This window comes from Scomber scombrus, chromosome 8 (genome assembly GCF_963691925.1).
Source record: "Scomber scombrus chromosome 8, fScoSco1.1, whole genome shotgun sequence".
NCBI classification, from domain to species: Eukaryota; Metazoa; Chordata; class Actinopteri; order Scombriformes; family Scombridae; genus Scomber; species Scomber scombrus.
Genome location: NC_084977.1, coordinates 13,599,286 through 13,625,606, shown reverse-complemented (window position 1 = coordinate 13,625,606; position 26,321 = coordinate 13,599,286). Strand labels below are relative to the sequence as shown.

Genomic DNA, 26,321 nt, shown 5'->3' with positions numbered 1-26,321 from the left:
GGAAGTGCGTCTCAGCTGTTTTTGCCCCAAAACTGTAAAACGTGGGCTGTCAAGATTGTTTACATTTGACAACACAGATATGTGTCAAACCATGTTGGTCTCCTATTAAAAATGATTTTAATTGTTGATTGATGTTTTCTAATGTATTTTTTGTGTCCCCTGAGCTAAACTCTAAAATAATGCCTGCTGTGTTGTTTTTTGTTGCATAATAAAAGGAAATACATACATTACATACAATGAAACATTAGATACAATAAGTAAATGCTCATTTGTGCTTTTTGGTGATTTTGATGATTTATCAAAATGGTTGAGATTGCATATTTTGATCAATTCATGTAAAATAACAATCAGTAAAAAATATTGGGATTGACTTCAAAAACCAAAATCTGTTTAGTATTAACTGTGATGGACAGTTTTATAATATACAATTTAAAAAAAAAGACAATACAAACAAAACATTTCACATACATTTTTAAATAACTTTATTCTGTAAGAATTCTCAAATGTGTTTTATGAAATGCAGAAATGTTTTCTGTTTTTATACAATTCCTCTTTGAATAAAATATGATTCATTTTCAAATTGCATTGGGTTGCTTTTAAAACAGACACCTGAAATTATCTATTTACAAAAGAAATCTGTTAACAATTCTATTAGAATTTATCTCAACAGTGTACTCAATCCTCCCAACAACCTTTTTTTTTTTGCTTGGTATAAAATATGTAGTTTTACAATTTGAATCAAGTCTTTTTAATCCATCTTCATATCACTGACAATGTGGGAGTATATACAGGGGGGAAGAGGGGGACAGGTGTCATGTGATCTGATGCGGTGCCTCCAGCATCTCCATCAGGAAAGTGTCGATGGGCGTGTCACCGATCAGCTTGAAGAAGAACAGATGCTCCAGGCACTTGAGGCCGATGGAGCGCAAGGCGGGCAGGCGGAGCAGCAGCTTGGCAAACCTGCCGGCAGTAAGATGCGATCATCATATTACAACTCCTTTTGAAAATGATTTCCATTTTATAGAACAATATCATCATGTTTATCATTAAAAATATAAATATTGCATCCTATTTAATAAGAGACTAATATTTTAGTTCTGTTTAAAGTATAGTATTTTTTTTCCATTTTATGAGAATACATACTCAGAAATTGAACTCCAGTACATTTCATCTGGAAATGGTACTTTAGGTGCTAGTTACTTTATCAGTCAAGATTAGCAAAACAAAATAAATCTCATCACACTAAAATCGACTTTTATTTAAAAATGAATTTGCTGCTATTGCTTTCATATTTTATCCAAGTCAGAATTTTATTTTCAAATGAATATCTTTAGTTTATTCTATTATTACCTTCTCTGCAGAAAATTAGTTTAATACTTTTTCCAGCACACTAATATTTATTTTTATTTGGTATGCATATATTTTTTAATTCAATATTTTATTGAGTTTTACATAGACATAATCTTAGAAAACATCATAGAACACATAACAATAACAACAGAGACCACCATATTAATATATCACATCATGGGTCAGCACATACAGACAGGATATTCTGGAATGGGTGGTGGGGGGGTGGGAAAGAAAGAGCAAAATAAAGACAAAGGAGAGAAGACTTCAGCAGTCTTGTCTAGCCTGAGGGTTACATGGGGGGCTCCGAACTAGGGCATGATGCCCTCTTTGTATGATATCTGAGGTATTGAGTGGGATATAGTCAAGAAAGGGTTGCCACAGTTTATCAAAAGAACATTCATTGTCCTTCAAGATTGCGCTCAGTCTCTCCATAACTTTGAATATCTCCCTATGCCATTGATTCACAGTAGGAGGCCGAGGCTTGATCCACTGAAATAAAAATCTCCTTGCCAAAAGTAGAAGTTTGAATAGAGTATTGAGTAGATAAGGCATAGCCAAGTCCTCATTCAAAATATTCAGCAAAAACAAACCATGTGTCACTTTTATGTTGTTGTTCTCCTGCTGTCCAGAATTTCCCCAGAATTTGGATATACGGGAACACTGCCAGATACAGTGAAAGTAAGACCTGATGTTTTTTTTACACTTTATACATAGTGGAGAATCCCTAGGGTCAATAACACTGAGGAATTCTAAACTTACTTTCAGTAAGTCGGTTTGAAAGAAAAGTTTAATTATTATTCTATATTTGGTACATTTTGTGTTGCTCTATCAATTATTTTGTAGTGCCTTTAGCTAAAGTAAACTGGCAGTATGGGCTGTTATTTCTCAGCACCTAATGATCTTATTTAGCTACCAACAGTATATCAAAATAATCAATTGCAACTACTCTCTTCAAGCTGTAACACCACTGGCATTTATCCATTTAAATCTAATGGCGAGTTAATTATTAAGAACTGTGCTATGATGTAATCTGCAATCTTAACCACTACGTACAACCCAAAGCAGCAATTAAACAATGGCGTTTGTGTTGATATTGATCGATGCTGTAATGTACTGCACTTCCTACCTGCCAGGCTGGTCTGGGTATTTCTGTTTCGTGTATGACTCCAATGAAGCGTAGACCTTTTCCCTCAGGCCCTCAACCTCTGGTGGGTTTGACAGACCTTTTGCATCTGAAACAAATACAGTATATACTCTCAGTCAGATACAAGCACAAAGTAACCCCTCCTGACTTACCATAGAACCTTTACTACTGTATCGAAGGCCAAACAGAAATGAAAGGCACAATATCCCAAAAAGAGCATCTTTCCTGGGCATTGTATTGGTGGTTGTAGGCTGAACTGACCTGGGTTAAAGAGGACAATGGCTCGCAAGCAGCCCAACTCCGTCTTATCCATCTGCATATCTTTCATTTTAGATACCAACTCTGTCAGGACTCTGCAGGAGATCAAAAGAACAACATTAAAGAGTCTTGAGACTGAAGGTGAATCAATCAATAAATAAAAATATAAGTACTGTGCCCCATTTAATAGTATTTTTTTATGTTTCAAAGACTAAACATTACACTTAATTTGCGTGATACCACAAAATTGTATAAGAGAAACTAAAAAGCTTTGTTTTAAAGGCAACCAAACAGGAAATCTAATGTATGATACGGTACCATACCATACTATACCATACCATACCATACCATACCATACCATACCATACTATATACTTTATTATCCTTGCAGGGAAATTTGTCTTGGACTCAAATGCTGGATATATGACACATGACATATTGTCTAATCATATAGTGCCCTTTATAAATACATAAACTAAAACATACTGTAGCACATCACAACCACAAATGCAGCCTCATGTGTATGTGAGTAAACCAATTTTTTAATATTCAATTGTGACTAATGTTTGCCTTATCCACTACCTACCTATCAAAGATGGAGCCCACTCCAGCACTGTGGGCGCTGCTTCTGTGGACGTGGAGGCCCGTGGCCAATAAGATGCCATCTTTTACTGTGACTGAGCGATGCGAGAACGAGGCGATGAGCAACTCATTCCAGCCTGTAAGCAAAACGTAAACAACTGTGACTTCGCCATCATTCTGCCTATCCCTTCATGACAGTGTTTCTCAAGTTCCTGTAAATGATATATGTCATTATTTCTGGAGATAAAATGAGATCTCACTCTTAACAGATTTCTTGAAGCCACAATTAGACTTTAGGTTTGTTATGTGACTTCTAGACTTCCTCACTCAGGCCTGTGTGTGAAGTTTCTCACCAGCAGAGGTCAGTGCTGGTGTGGCTGCAAACCCGCACTGTTGGGACTTGGCAAATAGTCTGGTTATATTTGGTTTCACTGCTCCATTAAACTAGATGGCAAAAATTAGTTGAGCGAAAATAAAAGATTTAAATAGATTTCCTGCCGGAGGATTAATAACTACTGTAATGAATAACTCCCTCTTGTAAGGAATTGTATGTGTGATTATCTTTGTATGCACATTTAAGTATGTTTATCTGAACTTGGACATATTCACATCTTTTCCATGCATTTCTGTGCGTTTACCTGCTCGTAATAAGATGACTTGGTCATCAAGGGGGAGTTCAGAGAAATGCGGGATCCTCTTAGCCCACTCAACTAAAGTGAAGAGCTGCTTGTCTGCTGCCTGGCAGATATTGGTGACGGGGTCATTGGTCTGCAGAGAAACAAGGAGCAAGCAGTACAGTAATTAGCAATAAAGTGTGCTGATGTGTAGCCTTTAAACTTGCCTAACAACAGTCAGTGAGTAGGTGGAGTTTTGCCTATTTTGGGCGTTTTGTAAACCAACAATTTTGTCTCAAGACATGTATGTTCATATGCACACAGGGACAGAATGATTAGATTATGAACACCTTTCTAATATGTTGTCAACAAACACTGAACATTATAAACTTCAGATGGTGGGATTTTTATTTGCAGGTTTCAAATGATTATGCAGGTGTATCCAATAAAATTGGTGAGTCAGTGTTTACTTCACTGTTGATTTAATGCCATCTCTTAAGTCATATTGTTACTGCATGGCATGGTGATAAATAAACACAGATAGCAGCAACTGTCAGCCAATTATAACAGCAGCACACAGATGGCAGCTTCTTTGAATTATTGAGTAACAACAGAGTCTGGATTCAGTCCCAAAGACTCCACAGCTTACTGCTTCATTTACTCATCATAAAAACATTTCAATCTTGCAATTCACAGATCAGCCTCATCAGTGTTTATGGGTTCATTTGGAACGATCATATTCTATCATTCAGCTTCATATAAAAATACATTATTACAGGGATTGTGCCCAAGCAGGGACAAATTATGCTCAGCATCTGTGACTTACTGAGTTGCCAGGGCTGCCGTCGCTGTATGTCTCTGTTTTGGGCTCCACAGCCACCTCGGCATCCAGGATCTTGTCCACAGGCATGTCCTCGTTGAAACTGCTGGTAGATTCTACCTCATTCTCTCCCCGCTCCTTCCCTCGCTGCCTCTCTTCCTGTACCGCTACAAACACACAAGCACGTAAGATCAAACCATGCATGGACTGGATACCAGCAACACCATAACATCACTAATATTAACATTAATAAAGCCCTACAATTTTAAGATAAGCATACCACAGATATACCCTCAAGAGTCCTAGTCAGTTGAAACATAATGTTCTGAATATTAAATGTTCTCTTAAATGATTCAAAGTTGGATGAAGTATTTTTTTTACATCACTAATATATTCTGTATACAGTTATTCAAGCATTTCATTGAAGCTATATCACACTTACTGTAAATTTAATTAAATATTCAAATGAAAGACTTATGGCTGTAACAATACATTAAACAGAAATATCAAGATGTGGATTCAGCATCTTTGGAAACTTTGGGATCTTGAGATTAATTTAAAATAAAGTTCTGTTGGCTTGAACATTGCTTGTCAGCACAACATGCATTTGTAACAACAGTTCTATAGGGTTGAAGAGGATAAGAACCACAGGTCAGCAGCTCATGTCCAAACCTATCCTTATGCATGAAACAGTATCTCACACATACCTTCTCTTTTCATGCCCATGGCCAGGCATTTCTGATAGCGACAGTACTGGCAGCGGTTTCGCTGGCGCTTGTCAATCAGGCACTCCTTGCTATCTCGACATGTGTAGGTTAGATCTTTGCGAACAGTCCTCTTAAAGAAGCCTTTGCATCCCTCGCAGCTGTATACACCATAGTGTTTTCCTGCAGAGACAGAGCAAACAGCAATACTGCATTGTAGCTTCAACCCTCAGGACATAAAAGGTTCTCAGCTTAGACTGCATAGATGAAAATATGTTATTTTCCACTGCACAGAGAAAAACATCACAACAGGTAAAATACACTGACAAATCTGACAAAATGCCTGAAAAATAACCTTGAAGTCAGTCTATCTCTTATCTTTCCTTCAGTCTTGCAGCAAGTGGGAGTGTAGATTTGTTAGCCCATCCCTTTCCACATCCTCACCCTCTAACATTACCTGAGGAGCGGTCCCCACAAATGGCGCAGATGTGCTTTGACATCCCCCCGGGGCTTGTACACTGGTAGTTGATGTTTCCCAGATTCTGCAGGCCCGGCGGAGGCTTGATGTCCTCTGAGCTGCTAACACTGTTCATAGAATTCATCTGAGGATGACAGGAAGCAAAAGATGAGAGAAAAGAGAAATAGAGTTAAATCTGAGGCAGCCAGAACTGAACGGAACAGAGGAGAAGAGGAAGCAGAGGGCAAAGTAAAAGTGAAAAGTGTTTGGCAGTCTCATGACATTCTCTCCCTTCCTCTATTTTCTCAATATGTCTTCCGCTCAGCTCACCCATGATTTTTTTCCTCCCCACCCACACATTTTAATGTGAAAGTGTCTCAGGGTGTGCGGGAGGGGCTTCTGTCCGACTCTTGTCATACAGGTTTTTTTATGTTTGTTGACAGGGAGAGGCGTACCCCAAGGGGAGTCACGTGGACAGAACGTGCAGTTAACCAGCACAAACAACAGAGGGCGCTCATGTGCAGTAGGAAATGGTAAGACATTGTGTTATGATGTTGACACTTTGAATTAATAATGCACAGTTTGTTTTAGCATCCCACAATTCCATTTTCGGAGACGTATCACCTACCTTTAATGGTGTCCCAAGTGGTTTAACAACAATTCACACCTACATTAGGATGATGACTTGCACTGCAATATGAGGTCTTACATGTGATCTTAAAATGCCCCATGAGACATTAAGGTGTGAATGACCCACTGAGGTTACAATAAGTGAAATTCCTGAACACAGAAGAGTTAATGAAGTCTTTTTAACAATAGATGTGTTCAACACCAGGCAACAAGTCCAGTTTATCAGCTTCTTACCCTTTGACACTCTCCCACTGGTGGGAGCTGAGTGGAACGTATACTTTTTGCGGTGCATTTATGTTTGTTTAGTTGTTTATGTGCAAACATCTGCACTCCAAATGGAAACAATAAGGCTAACCTACATTTTCCCTCATGTCCCATATATGTTTGATGCAATGTGACATATAGGACATCCTTCCCACAGTCACCTCAGGCTTTTTCTATCACTTATTCACGATGTGCACTCTCTTCAAAATATCCTCTAATGGCAGACTGAACTCTGCGTTTACAGCTGCGACCTTACAGCAGAGGAGAGTATACAAGAGATTTTTTGTTTCTGTCTTTCATTTCTCCCTGAGCATTCAAGTTGTCTACACTGCCACCTCTCCATCCCACTGTAGATGCTCCAAAGGCAGACAGTCATACTTATGAGTATTCAACATCCCCCAACCCAAATAACTCACTAATTGGTGAGTCAGTGGTGAGCAGCTATTCCTCTTCAGTGCACTCGTCATTGCAGTTTTTACAAATACTTAATTTTACACATGTATGGTTAAAAAAAGGAACACAACAAATTGTGTGTGCTGCATTCAAACAGTTGTTCAGTTGTAAATGTCGTTTCAGACAGATAGCATACTGCTGTAGAAGAAGGCTACAAGCACTGTATATGGATTATTGATGCATCATACATTCTTTATACAACACATGGTATGAAGAACATAACTGCGTCCTATATGTAAGCTTTATTCAGGCCTTCAAGCGGCCAAACCTGCATTGGTTCAGTGAAAATCTATTATGTTTGAAATGAACTTTTGAAAATCTAATCAAACTAATTTGTTTTTCAGCCACCAACCATGCAGTTTTGGGCTTAATATGGACATTTAAAGGCACAATCAGTGACAGAAAGAGAGCAAAAGGAGCCAAAGTGATTCGATTAGTTACTTCACAGAAAATTAATCAGCAACTTTTCAAGGCAAAATGATGAGGTTTCTCAAATTGTAATATTTGCTCATTTTCTCGACATCTTTAAGCTTTGTACTGTTGATTGGACAAAGCCTACAGTTTGGGTATGTTAACTTTGGAAAAGAGTGATGGTCATTTTTTTCTTTTCTCTGACATTTTATGGCCCAAACCATTAATCAACATTAATTGAGAAAATAGTAAAATACAGTTGATTAATATAGAATACTTTATTCACTTTAAGTAAAACTCTTAAATCATAGTTAATATTCTGGTCATTTCTAAGGTCTGAACATACTGATAAGGGCTATAAAAAGGGCTATAATAAAAGGATTACAGAAGAATGTGATCCCTCGACAGCAGTAGAAACATGAACATCACCATAACGAACGAACAAGGACATTATTGAATATGCTTTATCTACTGTCAGCCCAGCACTGTATACTGCATGATGACCTGATGGCGGCTTGGTCATTGGCTGTTGGTGAGCAGTGAAACGATGGTCACACCGTGGAATTGTATTAAACCCGGCTGTCCCTAAAGGCAAAGATCCATACTATGATTGAAGCAATGTATATCATTGTCTGCTGTGCCTTGTAGCACTGACCTCGATCGAGCCTCAGAAGCAATACATGAGTGCGTGTGTTTCTGTATGTGTAGATGATCATCAAAAGACTAAGCCTTCTGGGGTTTGTAGTTCATTCAGTGGACCACTTAAAGAAAGCATCTCTATTAAGTCTCTCTCTTGTAGTCCATTATCCTCTACAGTAAAAAAGTCTTGTAGGTCTTGCTGTTTATTTTTTTATGCAATCTAAAAAGATGTTTGTGTGATCTGGTATAAGATGGAGCTATAAAAAGAGATGTAGGGAGAAACGACAGGGGTAGAGAAATTGTGGTGAAAAAAAATAGGAAGGAGAAAAAGTCAGGAAGACGGAAGAAATTGAGTAAAAACACGGGCTGCTCTTTTCTCCCTTTCCTTTCTCTCAGTAATCCATTATAAGGCTAATAGTTGGACCGTGTCGCATCTTAAGCCCCCTCGCATGACAGGAGTGACACAGAACTCAGGGATGACCTTTAGGGCGAGAAGTTTAAAGGTCAGTAGAAGGGTAGGGGAGAGAGAGGAAAGCCAAGGTATGCCAGCCAAACACATTGGATACGGCTAACCTTCAACCTCCTGTCCGCGGTTGGAGATTCCAGGAATGAAAGGCACATGATCGACCAAAGAAGATAGTTTAACTCAGGCGGACCTCGCCAAGAGTAATAATATGAACAAATTATGAGCCTCTGTTGATGAAGTTTAGAGCTTAGTAAAGTGTGAAGATGAATAAAACGTCAGTGTTGGATTTTTTTGTAATTTAACTGTCTGGATATCATTCTGGATAGTACATTTTTTCACGTATTAAGGAGGTACTGCAGACATGTATGAAAAACAATAGGGTGAATTATAGATATTTTATTCAAATGATTAAATCTGGAATGCACCAAACTTCATAAATTGATTATAACTTTTCTATTAATTTTAAAGACCCCCTTAAGAAATGTTAAGTTATATTAAGAAACATAGAAATACTCTGCTTTGAGTAATAGTTTGTGACTAACATGGTTTTGCCACATAGAAGTTCAATTAAAACCATTAAAATAACATCTACTCCTTCTACTTGATTGAAACATATAAAATCTATGAATATGAAATATTTTTTCATTTCAAAAGTTTATCTGCTAGATGCAAGATGCCATCCATTCACATACACTGGAGGCTTCAAGTGTCCACATCCCACTTGTGCAAGTTGTCTAGGGGATGAATATTGGCTCCAAAATAGTTGTGATGACACAAATCATGCTCATAGGCAAGCTAGGATTGGGATAAGATGAGCACAGAGAAATGTTCCCCCAGCAGATGAATGTGATAACAGCCTTTGAGTGTCAAAATCTGCACATACATCATTCTGCACAGTGAAGCTCAAACATCCAAGTTGCGTAATAAAAAACACATTTTTGAGTGGGGTGGGCTTTAAGTGGAAAGGCTGTAATTCCTTCAAACAAAACAAATTACACTTTAAATTTAAGTCCCTCTGAGGAAAAAAGTAAAGTAAATCTGACAATGTCCATAGATGATTTTCAAAATACCCACACATTTTCTCACCTGTGGACTGCCGAGTCCAAAGTTCATGTTGGGCGTGGACGGCAGCGATATAGATGGCGAACCCAGGGACGAAGTGATGACGGGGTAGGGCGAAGCCAGGCCATTCATTGGCGAGCCCAAGGTGGACATGGGGGACGGCAAGGGCCTAGAGGTGCTGATGACTGACGGGTGGCCGACCATGCCACCCATTGGTGGGGGGTGGGAATGGGCTGTGCTCATCGGCCCCGTTGAGTCTGTGGAGGAGAAGGAGTGCTGTGTTAGGAAGAATGAGAATCAAATGGAAACCACTACAACTAAACCTATCTTTATACAGCTTTTAATGTGTTTTGACAACATGTCAAAGAGGTTATTTTTGACTAAGTGAGAAAGAATATTAGTGATCTAAATATATCATTATTTGGCATTTTTATGATATAAAAATTGCAAACAAACTAAAGTCTAGGGAATTACCATTACAAACACATCATCTTGCACAACATAACTGCAGTTTTAACTAAAGGGCTGACTAGCAGTGAGCAAAGAATAACTGCAAATTCATCCAAGTAACTAAACATACAATGTATAGGAAAATTATAGTTAAATGGATAACACATCTGCTTGTAAAAGTACCATATTGGGATTGAAGCCTGATGTTGATTAACAATGCAGTATTTCTTTATGCAGTCAGTGTGTGTAAATAAGGATACAAACAAGTGAAGCCCGCCTGATTTTGGTCACAGGGTGCTGACTTTGCTTTGCATCCATTGATGTAAACTGACAGGCTGGCATTTACATAGATGACCTACTTAGGAAAGCTGTCAGTCAGGTGGGTAACAGGGCTTGGTGTGTCAATTCATGCATGTGCTATAGTTGTGAGGACTTTCATTCATCATCAACACAAATTGCTACAAATACCAACATACTCATACAGTATGTGCGTGCAAGAACTGACATATACATACTGACACACAATTAATACATATGGCACAGGATGTCATAACTTGCTCCGGTACAGACAGATAGCTCTTTGGGCTAACATCAGTGACTCATGCATATGATTTTTTAAGCAAAATGTTATTGATGGAGGCTGACATACCACCATACACACACCATATGTACCTAAACATTTGAATTAGCCTGACATGTCTTGTGTGTCAGTGCACCATTCCCCCGCCCAACTTTACACACACCCATACACACACACACACACACACACACACACACACACACACACACACACACACACACACACACACACACACACACACACACACACACAGTGTGATGCTGGGCCCAATGCTGATGTTCTTAGTTAAATGTCACATTCCTGATTGAGTGTGTGTGTGTGTGTGTGTGTGTGTGTGTGTGTGTGTGTGTGTGTGTGTGTGTGTGTGTGTGTGTGTGTGTGTAGGTGGGTGGCGGCCCGATGCACTGACATGCAAGGAATAGTATCTGTGTTATGGTCTCTGAAAAGGTACAAGCAATATTATTTAACCTTTTCTCCATTAAAAGGGCAAAAAGATGCCCAGAGTTAGTTGTCTTCAGGCACTGGAAATTCCTCATGGCAACCCTGTGATAGTCAGATGCTAATACTGTCTTGACTCCTGCAGGTTTTCACTGAATTGCTAGAATCACAGCTCCTTTTATTTTTACAAATCTACTGAAAACACCTTATGCATCTTTTTGTTTGACCTTTAAGGACGGGTTATCAATTTTTCAAGTCTGTCTTAAAACAATATTTGGGTGCCCATATGAACATTATAATGTGATTTCCTTTCTGTAATTGTTTCTCCTGATTATACGCCATTAGAGGGTCCCTTCATGATGCACTTTAAATGTAAGTGGTTGGGGACAAAATCAGCAGTTTTTAGTGCAGAAATGTATTTACATATTAATCCCAAGCTATTATGAAGCTTTAGCAATCTGAATTTCCAGTTTTTGTTTTGAACCTTCCATCGCAATACTAAAAATAAAATAACTTGGAAGACATTCACTTAATTTGACTAACTCAATCTGCTGAAGCTTCATATTAGATTTAGATAAATTGTTAAGTACATTTTTGCTCAAAACGAGGACTGTGGATTGTGTCCCCCATCACTGACATTGTTAGTGCATTTGGAGGTGATCTTCTCATGATCAGTATGAACAGAAGGAATGATTTCGGTGAGTAAAATCTCCTCAATGTTTATATGGGCACCTGACTATATTTTAAGATGGATTTGAAAAATTGTGAATTTCTCCTGCATAATATATAATATAATATATACTGCATCATTCAAAATATTTACTATACTTTATGTAACAGTAAAATATTTGAATTATCAACAAAAATAATAATAACACCATAGCCTGGCCTGACAAATACTAGCAAAGATTTACTTTTGTCTCTAACAACCAAACAGGGTGATCTTGACATTAAACAGACAACATGTTGTTTATTTGGCTTTCAGCTATATTTCAGATCTTTTAACCTCACATGAGCCAAAGTGCTATTTCTTCTTCTAAGGCTTAATTTGACCGAGAGGTGCTCCAGTTTTGCATGGCAGATAGATTTTTGGAAAAGACCTTTGTGAGGATTCCAGAGATCTCTCTTAAAAACCCATCTGAAGACTCACTAACGAGCTTGTTTAATTTAATCATTTTTAACCAAAGGATCATTTGTCAAGCACCAATTTTCAAGCTTTATATACCTTTATATGTCATCATTACGTATGCTATCCTTATTCATGTTGTTGAACTTGTCAGTATATGTTGTAGGCGGGCTCTATTTAAGACTTCAAATCTTACCCCTAGTGATTTAGTCATGGTCTGACGCGTTATCAAGAAAAACAAGTTTTTCTAGTGGTGAAATCAAAGCATGAATGTAGTTTTCCGCTAAAAAGTATGATACACGTACTACGATGTGTGCACAATTTGAGAAGTGGTCCTCTAACTGTAGCTTGCGTTTAGTTGGCTGAATTTTTACTTTTTTACTTCACATTTCACTTTTACTGTTGTAGTTTTGACTCACTGTATAACTCTGGCTAGAAATAAATGTAGAATACACAAATAAAGATGAACACTACATTTTTCTAATCTGTGATAAATAATGTACTACGTTAAATATATTTAACGGAAACAACCAAATGTACTAGTTGCTCACAGGCAGTAGCAGTCGCAGCAGCAGCTCCTGTGTACACAAAGATTCGTTGGTGTTTACATCTAAAAAATAATTGCTTATGTTCACAAACAATGTGGCTGTTTCTGCCTGTCAAGTTTGCCAAAGTGACTTCAGTTTGTTGGCTAAACAGAACAACTTGATAAATACTTTGCAATCATTTGGAAATGTTGCACTGATACTTAACCTCTGACAGTCCACAGCCAAAATAAATAGAGTCTGCATTAGTTTCTTGTGCACTGGATAGGAGGAGAACTCTGACTTAAAACGAAATGGAAACTTTGGGTAATGCAAGAGAGTTGCATTCAGATTTCAAGGAATTGGGAAACAGAGAGGAATGTCACATCGTCTGCCTGGATGTAGCACTTTTTGCATGAAGACACATTCTGAAACATTCACTCCCTCCCTGTATGCCAAGAAACAGATGTTGTGCAACTTCCTGTTTAGCACTGAGACTATAGCCTCCACAACTAAACTCTTTTAATGCTATATTCTATATCCCGCAACTTTACAAAATGTACAGCTAGGATTTCAATTCTACAATGGAGGGAGTGTATTCCCAACTTTTTTGGAGTGCGGATTAATCTAATCAACAAGCTTACGTAATGGATGAACACTGTACAGCATGTACTGTGTCTGATTTTGTGCACTGACCCCTCTCTTTATGTGCATGGCAAATTCCCTTCAGGGCTCGTAAAGATCTATTCTATTCTAGAAGTGCCGAGTAGGAGAAATAGTAACGGGCTGTCGTTGCTCCAGCCAACAATTTGCCAACGTGCTCTCGTACGCATCAAGACCACCACGTTCCCTGATTGCCCAAATGCCAGACCCAAAAGATGGTAAGATAAAAGTGGTTATGGGGAGAGATCTGAAAAACCTTAGACTTAGTGCAACATTTGGACTTCAGACAAACCTTGCATGTGGATCATTAAAACTAAACTCACACCAGTGAGTATATTCTCGCCTTTTTGTACAGAAATGTGTCGAAACTTTCACATTAACTGGAACTCATGAAATATAAACAGGCTGAAAGCCACAACAAGAATTAAAAATGACTGTTTTTAATCAGTAACGCACACACATCCAAAATGTCCAGAGATGATCCAAAGGCCAGAATCTGCTGAGTTTACAAAGCTGTATTGAATTTGTGTTGCCAGAAACACTCAGAGTCGAATCTGTAATACATTATGACTTGGTGAAGTGTAAATGTCCTTTATTGTAACATCTGTTCAACAGTTGACTGAAATATAAGCTGCATGTTTGAGACAAAACCAAAGATTACTGCATTTTGTCCACAGCTGGGGATCTTTGTGGCTGCAGTATGGAGGGAGAACAACAGCACATGGCTAGTCAGCTGGTGGGATGCTTAATCGGGAATGGCTGGCGAGGTGAGCATGCTTTGTGAAGGGAGTGTGTGTTTGTGTGTGTGTGTGGAAGGAGGCCAACATGTTCAGCGGAGGAAGCATAAATCGGCCCAGAGCGGCTCAAAGGGGCCTATCCTTGAATGACCCACCTCAATCGCCTGTTCCATCTCCATTCTATGTAAATCACCTCTATACAAAGAAGCCTCTGGAATGTGCAGTCCAATCACCCCTTTCGTAGCAGAGGAAAGTTCATTATCAAGCACAGAGGAGGTTCCTTCAAAGACAGTATAATAAACTGATCATATGAAACTCGTACAGACTTCTCACAGATTTGTGTCAGTGATTCCTGTCTATGTTTGTTTAAGGCCAAACCTATACAGTGCTGCAGAAACGCAAGCATCTATTTGAGAGCAAACAAAAAGACAGAGAGCAGTGAAGGGCACCTTTGACCGCTGGCGTCGCAAATCAAAGGTTGCACATTGCCAAACTCCTGACCCAAGTTCAAAAGAGTCCCTATCTGTAGACCACAGTTACACGGATCATTCCCAGAAATGAAGTAAAACCTACAAAGTGAGGTGAGCTACCATTACAACAGCAGACCATTAAGGTTTGGTCTGGATTAAGGATGGCAATGTCACCTAAAATCTACACAAATCTTGATAAAGTTGCATTATTTCATTAACAATCAATGCAACAAAAAATATATTTTATATATGTATATTTTCTTTTTTGTGTCTGATCACTTCTGATTAGGGGCTGATTGATAACGGATTTTTGGGGCTGATGCCGATGCTGATATTGCTGAGTAAAAATGCAATAACACGAACCAACTGATATATCGGTCAGGCTTCTCAAACATCAGGAATTACAGCTTTTTTCTGTTTTATGTCTTTATAAATTCAATATTTTGGAGTTCAGACTGTTGGTCTGCATTTCTTACTATATCCTTGCATTTCATAGATTGCATTTTTAAATTAGATTAGATTATCGTTAAACATACATACATATATGTGTGTGTGTGTATATATATATATATATGTATATATATATATATATATACATATATATAGATGATAGATAGATAGATAGAGAGAGAAAGAGAGAGAGAGATAGATAGATAGATAGATAGATAGATAGATAGATAGATAGATAGATAGATAGATAGATAGATAGATAGATAGATAGATAGATAGATAGATAGATAGATAGATAGATAGATAGATAGATAGATAGATATGAAATACTCTAGTACTCTTACAAGTACTTTAACAATTTCTAGCCGTGTAAACTCAAACAGAATATTATATGGTATGGTTTTAGTCACTTAAAACAGGAAGCTTAAATCAGTTACATGTTTTTTTATATAAAAATCTATATATATATATATAAAAAATCAGAAACTATTTCGGTATATTTGAAATTAGCTCGCTTCCTGCATGCAGAGGAAACAAGAACACATCCTCGTCGTCATCAAACAGCTGTTGTATGAATTAGGTGATCTTTTACACAGACCTTGATCCTAACATTTGTGGCAGAGAATAGGCAAAGCCACAAATAAAGCCACAAATACATCACACTGATCTGATGATCAACAGGTTTAACGAAACATCACAGACCACAAAACCCTCCAAATCCCTCCCTGTTAATTACTGGTCGGTGGCCGCATGGAGCACTCCACTGTGTGGTAATTCAATAAGCCCATGGCCCACTAACTAATAATATCTCCTTTCTGGAGAGCAGACCGGCATTAGGAGTGTATAGTTGGGGAGTGGGTAGTGAGGAATAAGCAGCGGGGGTGGGAGCAGCGGAGCCATCTTGAACATCAACACAAGCCTTAATATCTACCAGATTAGACCCTATGAAGAAGCGAGTGCATCGATCTGTTTAATACCCATATTAAATGTGTCTGCAAATGTTTTTTTTGGTGTTTGTGTGTGTGTTTAGGCAGTGTGACTGTCTGTTGCTGACAATGACCAAATGACAGAGAGCAGAACACATCCTAAAGTAATCAGTCAGACAGCCTGCGGAGCTCATTAGATCCAGCGGACATGTAATTAAGAAATCTCTTCACTGCCAATCCAACTCACTAGCGCTGGCCGCGAACCCTTGTCTGACACTCTCCTCACATGCGCAGACCAACAAAAACATGCAGATCTTTCACACACACACACACACACACACACACACACACACACACACACACACACACACACACACACACACACACACACACACCCTCTAAAACATTAATTTCTTTGCAAAATGAGGTTGATGTCTGATCAATTGTGTCAGTAAATCCTCTTATCCCTGGGTAAGTATCTGTAGCTCAGCAGGCCAGCTGTCAAGAAGGTGGGAGGCCGAGCAGGAGCGGATGGAGAGTGGGATGGAGCCATAGAGTAAGGAAAAGGGAGCAATGGGTGGATGGATGGATAGATGGATGGGGGATGGCACTGCCCCGTTGCGAAACCACTTCTCTACACAACGCTCACATGATCGTACTACCACACACGCCTTATCTCTTCGCCTGGCAGAGAACATTAGATCATCAATTGAAAACAGCCCTTTTTTTTTCTTTTCTGCACAGCTGTGATTTAGGAGATAGAAATGGTTATTGTAGAGACAAAATGAAGATATTCTCTACTCTTACATAAACAGTGCACTGTCTGAAGCTGCTTCAAGGACACCTGTTCCACTGCTTTTAAAATCAGCCAAAGTAAATAAACGTACGTACCCTAATTTCAGCTGAAATTTTTTTTAAAACAGAGCGGGAACAGGAACAGCACTTGTGTATCGGACCATTCTTGCAAAAGCATAAGGAAATAAAAAAATGATTTTTTTCTCATGAAACCATACGGCTGTGACAACACAAGCACATGAGCTGGTGAACTTCTGTGACCCTACATTCTGCCCTGTAGTGAACTCTCTGGTAAACTCAAACACACTTTCTCTGAAAAGAAGAGAAATGATCTCTGATATCTTTCTTCCTGTTTGCCTGTTTTTTTCCTTCCATTTAGTAATAACTTTGAACAAACAAGCTAATTCACACATATAACATAGTCTATATCCCATATGTAGGCCGCTGCTCACAGACAAACACAGACTCACCAGCGGGATACTTTTTACATAGAGGCAGAGGATCGATGAGGAGGCCAGGGCTAAGACAGGGTTGAGATAAAGATGTTTTGTTTTTTTTGAGAGAGAGATAAAAAAGTTTGGAACTTAAACAACAAGAGCTAACACGAGTTTGCGTACACATACAGAACAGGCTGATCAAGCAGTCCTGGAAAACAAACAAACAGGTCACTGAAAGACCCAATGCAAACTGAAGCATTCGCCCGTTTGGCTCCGTCAGATGAGGTAACTATTGGTTCCTAGAAGTAGTCTTTCACATGTTGCAGGGTGCAACACAAAAAAACAACAAACACACACACACACACTCTGGTCTGACACCAGTCTGACCAGGGCGACCTGACCACTGAGCCTATGACCACATCTTAGAAAGACGGCCAGACTACACAACAAGGTTAGTAGAAACAATATGAGTTATTTAACTTGAGTTTAGTCCTGAGAAAGAAGATACGTTCTTGCAATAAGGACACAGGACAAAATAAATAGATAACTACAATTTATATATGTGTATATGTATATATATATATATATATATATATATATATATATATATATATATATATGTGTGTGTGTGTGTGTGTGTGTGTGTGTGTGTGTGTGTGTGTGTGTGTGTGTATAATAGATAGATAGATAGATAATGTCTGGACTGGTGGTTGTGCATATTTTCTATTCTACCAATTTAAAACTTTATTTCATGCTAAAGCTGGTCACCATCCTCTAAAACCCATAATACAAATTTCATTGACTTCTTATTATTTTGCAGCCTGATTATTTCTGCTCAAAGCAGAAATCACTTTGTAGAGACTCTAAATTTGCATACGAAAAGTAATCCTTCACAATGATCAACAAACCAAATTCACATGATGCCTTAACTTGCCATTTGTCTTCTGGGTTTATTTCCTGCAAACATGAATGCAATGCTTTTTGGCAGAAGTTTCAGAAATATTCAAGTCTCATACTTGTATGAATTAAAAATAATGTCTGTCAGTAACATAGAAATTCAATAAAAAATTGATGATGTGCTTTAAAAATGGTTGTCTCTATAAACCAGAGGTCTATGATGCGTATCATGTACTCTGCAAGTCCTAGGATCTTTGCTGCATGCCAACCTTCATCACTTTCTTCACACATTTCCCATCTGTGTCACAATGATCAACTACCAAATAACAGCACAAATGCCCCCAAAAAATATTTGTGAAGATGGCCAGGGTTAATGGAAAGTATGACAAATTTGTAGTTAATGGACATGCAATAAAAAGGATTCTTATTATTCACTGGCAACTCAAAAGTGCAAATTTCTCATTTTTCCACATTACTCAAAATATTATGGATTTATTCACAGATGTATTGGCAGTACTGTTGTGCTCTTAGTAGGGGGACCAAACAGAAATATTGACTTCCCATCATGGACTTACAACACAAGCAGAACAGAACAGAAGCGTTTGGCATTCTAGGGTCAACGGTAGATCAGCTGCTTTGTCAAGTTTGTTCACTTCAAGCCAGGCCTAACAAATCCAGTGAACATCTTTATGGTTTTCAATGAGGGGGAACTACATTTGTAACAATGAATGTGTCACATGCTTATTTCAAGGAAGAGAAAAGAACAAGTGCGCTGCCATCTACACCTATACACACAGACAGTGAATCTCGTTCACAGGATAAATACACTATGTGTGTAAGTAAGCTCGCATCAACACCTCCCACACCACTTCAAACGCAGGAAGGAGGAAAATAATAGCGTTGATGGAGGGATGCAGGGTGACAGACAGCAGACACAGAGAGAGAGAAAGCAGGATGGAGGGGGCTAATAGGAAGGGACAAGTGTTGAGAGATAATAGATAGTGAAGGACAAGGCAATGAGAGCTGGAAGCATCCTTTCAGTTGAGTGGCATCAACACTGACCACATCTGAGACCGCAAGTGAGTCACAAGCTTTTTGATTGTAATATGCAACAGCAAAGCCTTGTACCTGTCACACATGGTTAAAAAGTTCCAATGATGTTAGAAGTAGCAACTGCTGTTTGTGGTCAATAAGATCCTGAAATCTAGACATAAAGATATGATCCCTTGCAATTTGAAGTCCTTCACAGACTGCTAATTCATTTAACATCATATATTATCCATACAGAAAACTTAAAATGCAAAGTTCCACTGATGAATTTGTTGTGGAAGTTTCTCTCCTGGAGCAAATAAATTCAAAATAAAACATTTCAAGTGCACAGGGATTTGAGGTATTACCATAATGCATCTGTGCAGCACTAGCTCTTAGTGCTCGAGCCTCACTTCTGTGGAAAATCACAGAGCAGCAGTGGCACAGACAGGCAACGTCTTCCATCATGTACAATCCTGGGACTGATCCCGATCGGTGTCCCATTATTTCCAACAAGAACAGACACTCACACACAAGCAAGGCTACTCACAGTGGCCATAACCTATGTCCCTCCCAGGGCTGCCTCCAGTTGCAGGTGATACCACAGGGTGCCACATGCCTTCAGGTGCTAGTGTGGCACTGGCAGGATGCCAGTTACTCCGGACAAGGAGTCAGACTAAGGAGTTGGCGCGGTGACAAACTAAAAATGACGTGGACACACAGGATCTCAACCACTTTTCAGGACAGAACAGGAGCGGAAGGGTCGACGGCAAGAGGGAGGGGGGCGTCAGCGAAAAGCAAAAGAGGCGGAGTCCACCGGCGCCGGTTATAGGATTACCCAGATTATCCTTCCCCAGAGATCAATCCCACAGGAACTGTTTGCTGCCCGACTGCTGCACAAATCAGCTCCTCTACCGCCCACTCATCTCGTCTCTCTCTCTTTCTCTGGGTGCTGGTGAAACTATCTGTGCAGAGACACCTGTTGTGGTGGCAGAACTGGGTATCTGGCAGGAGAGGAGGGTGGGGGAGGCTGGGTGGTAGGGATTGGGTTGGGGTGGGGGTGGGGGGATGGTGTCACACTTGAGAGTAGAGTAGAACCAGAAGTTTCCGATTACTCGCTCTTAAAAGGGATCAAGACTGGAGAGCATGGGAAGACAGGAAGACACTTCTGTTCCTTTAAGCCAAAGGGGTTTTTATGTGTCAATGGCATTTTTTACCCCTCATTTTGTTCTCTTTTTCAGAAAATTAGTCACAGACTCTCTGTCTGATATGTAGCTGGTATAAATGGGATGTGAGTGTTGTGAATTTTTTTTTTACAAAAAACAGCCAGAGTATTCTATCTCAGTCAAAAAACATCTGTAATTCTCCTTGATGCCATAAAATCAGGTCGGTATACATGCTTATTGTGACACACTGAGCTGCCTGTGTGCACATTGTTAGTATGTTAGTATGTTTAGAAAGTGTTTAACATATATAGCATTCCAGGAAGTCAGGAATTGTCTTTTTCAATGCCCTGGGATGGTCAAGCAAACACACAGCAAAGCGAAAACCCAGATGCAGACACGGGCCAAAAATATACCTTAAAGGCAACGAAGAACAATACACGGCAAAACCTAGGGGAGCCTAAATAAACTGTAACACCCAGGAGAGGTTTAAGTCGTCAGTCCAACCCTTTTCACAAGACTGCAACAACCAGAACAGGCTTTCAAAAGCAATAATAAAATGACTTTAGTGAGACAAAAATCAGGATGTAAAACATAGCAGTAATTTTGTAAAAAAAAAAAAAAGAAAAAAGACTGAGGCAGCATGAATTATTAGCAATGGAAGTGTGTCATATCATTATCACCAGAAAATAGCCTGAGCCAATTAATGTGAAACTGGCACTGATTTAAGTGTACAGCTGCTCCTGTTAATTTATCCTGCCGTCCTATCAAATGTTATACCCTTCAGCTTTCGAAGTAGACATTTGCATTCAAAGATCACACTAAAAACTTGAGAAGCCTTCCCCCGCCATGTGCGCGTCTATTTTACTGACATGACTCAACAGAGTTTCTTATAAGCAGTGCACCTGCATGTCGCTGGATCAAATGTCCATACAGCACTTGAAGGATAGCCACCAGTAATCAGATCCTGTCACTGACAGTAACCTGGCAAGAGACTCAGCACCCGCAGTAAGAAGACAGCAAAGGAGAAGAAACACTTGGGACTCTTTCAGACTTAACAAATCCTACAGGGAAACAAACTAAAATAATACAGCCCTTAAATGCACGCTGTGTTATAATAGTATCTCGTGGCCCACATAAAACACATCAAATTAACCCTGAGAGCCATATTTGGCATTCATAGACGTATTGTGGAAGACTGAGCTACAAACTTCAAGAAAGGGTACACCATTAAATGTTTACCCGGATATTAATTAATTTAAACCCCAGTTTGTTATTAATGTCATATATATTGATGTCCACTAATTGTATATATTTTATCAATCCTGAGATCATCATGCAACTTTTTTGGTTGGGTGGTAAAATGCAGGAATTAGTGAAAAGCAGAAAAGGGCAGAAAAATAATGTGTTTGGGTTTCTTTCTTTTTTTTCAGAACAGCTATGCTTGTGTATGCTTGCATGCTCTGTTAATGGGTAGGCACTTGTATTTGGCGGTGCGAGATAGAATAACAACACTAAAATGGAACTCAAAATAGCCAAGCGAGGTACACAGTGTGTTCTTCATGCCTCTCGATGGAGAGTTTTAATGAGATCTAATGCACTTAGCTGTTACCTGTTGCTGCCATTTATGCCATGAAGAACTATAGCCGGGTCAGTCAAACCAACTTCTGCTGAGCCATAAATCTTCCCTCATCGGTCCTGCTCCTATTAATGGTGTTAATGAGCTCCACAGTGCCTACACTTTCTAATCACTTATTTCCATTGGGACTCACTCTGGGTACAGGGCAGCAACAAACAATTATTTTTCTTTCTGATTATATGTTGATTATTTTTAAATAACAGTAAAATGTTAGAAAATATTGAAAAATGCTCAGCACAAGACCCTGAAGTATAAGGCGCTTTGTCCAGCCAACTGTCCAAAACCCGAAAGGGCTTCAAATATAATATTTTTTATTATTAATTATTTTCTCAATTCATCCATTAATCATTTGGTCTAGTGTTAGAAAAAGTGACATAAGTTTTTGTCCAAAAAATGTTTAATTTACAATGTAAGATCAAGAAAAGCAGCAAATTCTTAATATTAACAACCTGGAGGTTGGAACTACCAAATATTTGGTGTCTTTGCATAAAAAATTATTAATCAATCATCAAAATTGTTGCTGATTAATTTTCCTGTTAATTTGCCAATCAGTTAACAAATTAAACATACTCAACTTCCAAGGATATAAAAAAGGAAAAAAGCAGTAAATACTCACTTCGGAGAATTTGGAAGCAAGGAAAAGTGTTTTTCGTCATACGTAATTGTAACAATGAACCATAATTGTTGATGATTGACTTACTGATGATTTAACTAATTGTTTTCATCTGGGTAAATTACAGTACACTGTTTAACACGTTTAATGGGCAGCAAATAATGTCTTCCCTTAAAAATCTGCAGTAAATAACTTTGCGTTTTGCGGGCACATTAACAGTTATTGCTCCAGGTATGCACAGGTGCTAAAGGAAGCATTTACACTGGGAGGAGATACATCATTAAGAAAAAGCCATAAATGTAGCTGTTATGCTTAGTAATAGCTGAATTTATTCAAAGCCAACACTGAGATGGACAGATGGTTAAGACCAGAGACACGTGTTGTACATAAATACATGTTCAGTGTGTGGAAAACAGGAGTTGGTGTGCACCCATGTGTGACATGTATGTTGTTATTGTGTAATTAGCAAAGAAACAGCAATATACGTCTCATAACCAACACTGTTGCAGCCTGTGGGCCTTTTCAAGGTTCTCTGCTTGATTAAAGCTGGAATTAAATCAAGGCTTTGACCTTCTTCACTAATGACTAATTACTGGCAATTAGCCCAGGGAATGGCCTCCTTACGCCCCTTCTTTTCCCTCATCCTGCTCTCACAATTAGCACATGCACCCACTCGCACACAGTCAAGCACTGTTTTACACTGACACATAAATACACAAACTCAATCAAAAGTGGCTGGGAATACATCTTTTGTATGTATTGTGTGCTAATGCATGTGTCGGCATTGAAGCACGGCAGGGTTCAAGCTATAGAATCCTTGAGCAAATACCTGCAGAGAGCCACACCCCCTCTATCTGTGTGGTTTATTTAACTCTGCAGGAGTGGGTGGGGAATCCTCTGTGCAGGGATCGGCTGCTAGAAAGCAGGTTTTTAATACGGCCGGGACTTCACAGCCAAATGTACCACCCACATTCTTTAAGTCACATGATATCATGGTCACATTTTTCTGTACAATAAGCACTAGAAAGACCACAAATTTGCAAGTGGGGAAGTGTGTATGTGTGTGCTTGAGTGTGCCTCTGTGAATGTGGGTGTACAGGGAGGTGAATCATTGACCCCTGGAAAGTGACGAGAGTTCACATCAACTAGGGTGACCACCCACCCTCCACTTCTCCTTTATTTTGCTCCCTTCACTCTCCATCCCTGCCATCACTTCCCTGATCTGCGAGCTAAATAAGTTCTCAACGTCAAAAGTAGCAAGTGGGTGCTCGTCAGTATGTCTAGAATCACTTCCACTGACGGAAATTTTAAAAAATGCTGAAGTGCTACGAGAGAAAAATGCTGACTCCACTTAAAGCCTGGGGCTGTCGGGCCTGCATCAAACCTGCTGAAACACAACATGTCTGGGAAAAAGCTGAGTGGATCACGAAACAATCCGCTCATAATCACCACACTGTTTTTGACTTCACACTGATTCGCCTTGGCGGCACACTGCTGACAGATTCTGAAGGGAGTGTACTCATTTTCAAGTAATCATCTCCCATTCAAGAAGTATGTAGTGTATTCATGGCCCCAAACATGTTTTTGTGTGTGGGCTGTTGATGCTAAAATACACCATTAATCATAGTTGTGAGCCAACACTTGGACATAACAAGTACAGTTGCGACCAACAGGATGTGGCTTTCACTAAGAACCCAATGGCTTCACTACCAACTTTCACAAGATAAACGCATTCAAAGATAAGAAATGTCCTCATCTAGGGTTCAGCTGATACTGGTTGGTGTTACGGATGTCTTTTATTTACTTTACCTTACCACTTTCATGCCAAAAATTAAGAAAAAAATCAATATTTAAATCAGAGCCCAGCCTTTGTGGGGTTGGAAAGCTTCTGCAACAGCATTACCATAAGACCACAATGGAGAAGCAAAACAAGAATGTATACAAGTATGTAAATTACAACCAAAAGTTGCCATGCTACCTATTGATGTGTATAAGTGAACTCTGCCAAACATTTACATTTCACAATGTTTACAGACTGCTTTATGTAGCTGTAAGCAAATAGAAACCTTGAAGATATTAGCAGTGGACTACATGACTGACAAATATTACTCAATAAAAGATCAATAACAGCACACCAACTCGCTGGTCTGATGCTGTCCTAATCTGCATAAACCTTGGGATGCCACTACGGCCTGATCAGAGGAAGCATCTCTTTAAAGACAGACAAGAAAAGACTGTATTGCCCAGAGGGACTGCTGTTACTTCTGTACACCCTGGGCTTCCCTCTACATGCTCTCCCATCCAGATGTCTCTCTCATTCCCCAGGGAGCCACATTCATTATGGAAACAATTTTCAGCCCCTTCAAAATGGTGCCGAGATATCTGTGATAACATAAAGGGAGCTGCACAATTTAGTCTTCAATGACTGGTTTTATTTGTTTCCTTGTCATGCCACATTATTATCTGTCATTTCCCCCCAGAGTGGTTTAGAAGCACATGCTACATTTCTACTGCAGAGCTTGGACAATGAGTGTATCTTTCAGGGGAAGAAAAAAAAAAAAACCATCACATGATAAATGATGCAAACGCTCCAGACTCTCCACACAGTCTCACTTAAAAGGTTTAAAATAAAAATAACACAGGACCTACAATTATTATGCATACTGTTAGTAGGGCAGCCTATGTATTCCACATGTTGCAAACTCCACGGTGGCGTTTGCACTGTCGGTGGATATCACGCTGACAAAAACAATCCTGATAATAGGGGGAAAAGTCATCAGCTGGTTCAAGGGCAAAGTCACCGAGTAAGACCGGAGTTCAGCTTTACTTAGCAAAATCACATCATGCTGTCATTCGGCTGAATATAGCCACAGCGCTGACCAGGGCGCGTCAGTCAATCTATGCTCCTGCTTGTTTACCACGAAGTAAGTTTGTTTATCAGTAGAAATCCGCCATTCCTCCGGGCAGTTTCATGCATTTGTCTCTGGATCTGAAGACCATCCCAGACCAATAAATTCAGTTTCTGTCTCAAACAGTTTAGCAAGAGACGCGCGACAAGCGCCATAAATTACATAAGCGCAATTAAAGTGCCAACCTCTGACCTTGCCTGACCGGCACAACCACGATCACCTGACTTTTGCATTGGTCGCAGCTTTGATTTCAATTGGCACAGTTGCATAACGATTACTAACAAAGAGAGTAGTCTTAACAACCGGATTCGCAGACGGGAGTCGGTGGTTAAAGTCCGCGGTTGCTTTCACGCACTGCTCGCAGACTGGAGCGAAGACGCCATGAAACAAACGCACTCTCCTCTGAGTCAAAGCAACACAACAGGCGACCCGCGCTTTAAATAAATCGTTGAGGCGTACTTACTTAGGTGTAAATACGGATCATGACTGTCCATACTGTGCGAGTTGTTGCGTTGGTTTCCTACAGTCGGTGCTGCTCCGCATCACAGCGCATTCCAGCTCGACTGAACTCTGCAAGGCGGCTCTACACGGGGGCCCAGCGAGGGGGGGGGGCGGCAA

General features: G+C 39.5%; 1 protein-coding gene across 2 annotated transcripts; it reads right to left on the bottom strand.

The window, feature by feature from the left end:
* Window positions 1-465: 465 nt before the first annotated feature.
* Window positions 466-26,321, bottom strand: rxrgb (retinoid X receptor, gamma b). 2 transcript variants are annotated; one of them, XM_062423670.1, is made up of 10 exons: window positions 26,167-26,321; window positions 9,882-10,114; window positions 5,933-6,077; window positions 5,479-5,658; window positions 4,778-4,938; window positions 3,976-4,105; window positions 3,342-3,474; window positions 2,759-2,850; window positions 2,480-2,585; window positions 466-960 (listed from the first exon to the last, which is right to left on the bottom strand). In XM_062423670.1, the coding sequence occupies exons 1-10, from the start codon at window positions 26,195-26,197 to the stop codon at window positions 813-815; spliced, it is 1,359 nt and encodes a 452-aa protein (XP_062279654.1). In that variant the 5' UTR covers window positions 26,198-26,321; the 3' UTR covers window positions 466-812. The 2 variants fall into 2 exon arrangements, with proteins under 2 accessions (XP_062279654.1, XP_062279655.1); XM_062423671.1 differs by lacking the exon at window positions 26,167-26,321 and adding an exon at window positions 19,930-20,048.

What these genes read in the sequence shown, in the direction of transcription:
- rxrgb (XM_062423671.1), bottom strand. Translation starts at nt 19,996, where the DNA reads ATGTGGCACCCTGTGGTATCACCTGCAACTGGAGGCAGCCCTGGGAGG. An exon ending in TTGTGGGGACCGCTCCTCAG is followed by an intron (nt 5,659 to 5,932) that starts GTAATGTTAGAG and finishes CTGTCTCTGCAG; the next exon opens with GAAAACACTATGGTGTATAC. An exon ending in ACGGCAGCCCTGGCAACTCA is followed by an intron (nt 4,106 to 4,777) that starts GTAAGTCACAGA and finishes GTTTCTCTGCAG; the next exon opens with ACCAATGACCCCGTCACCAA.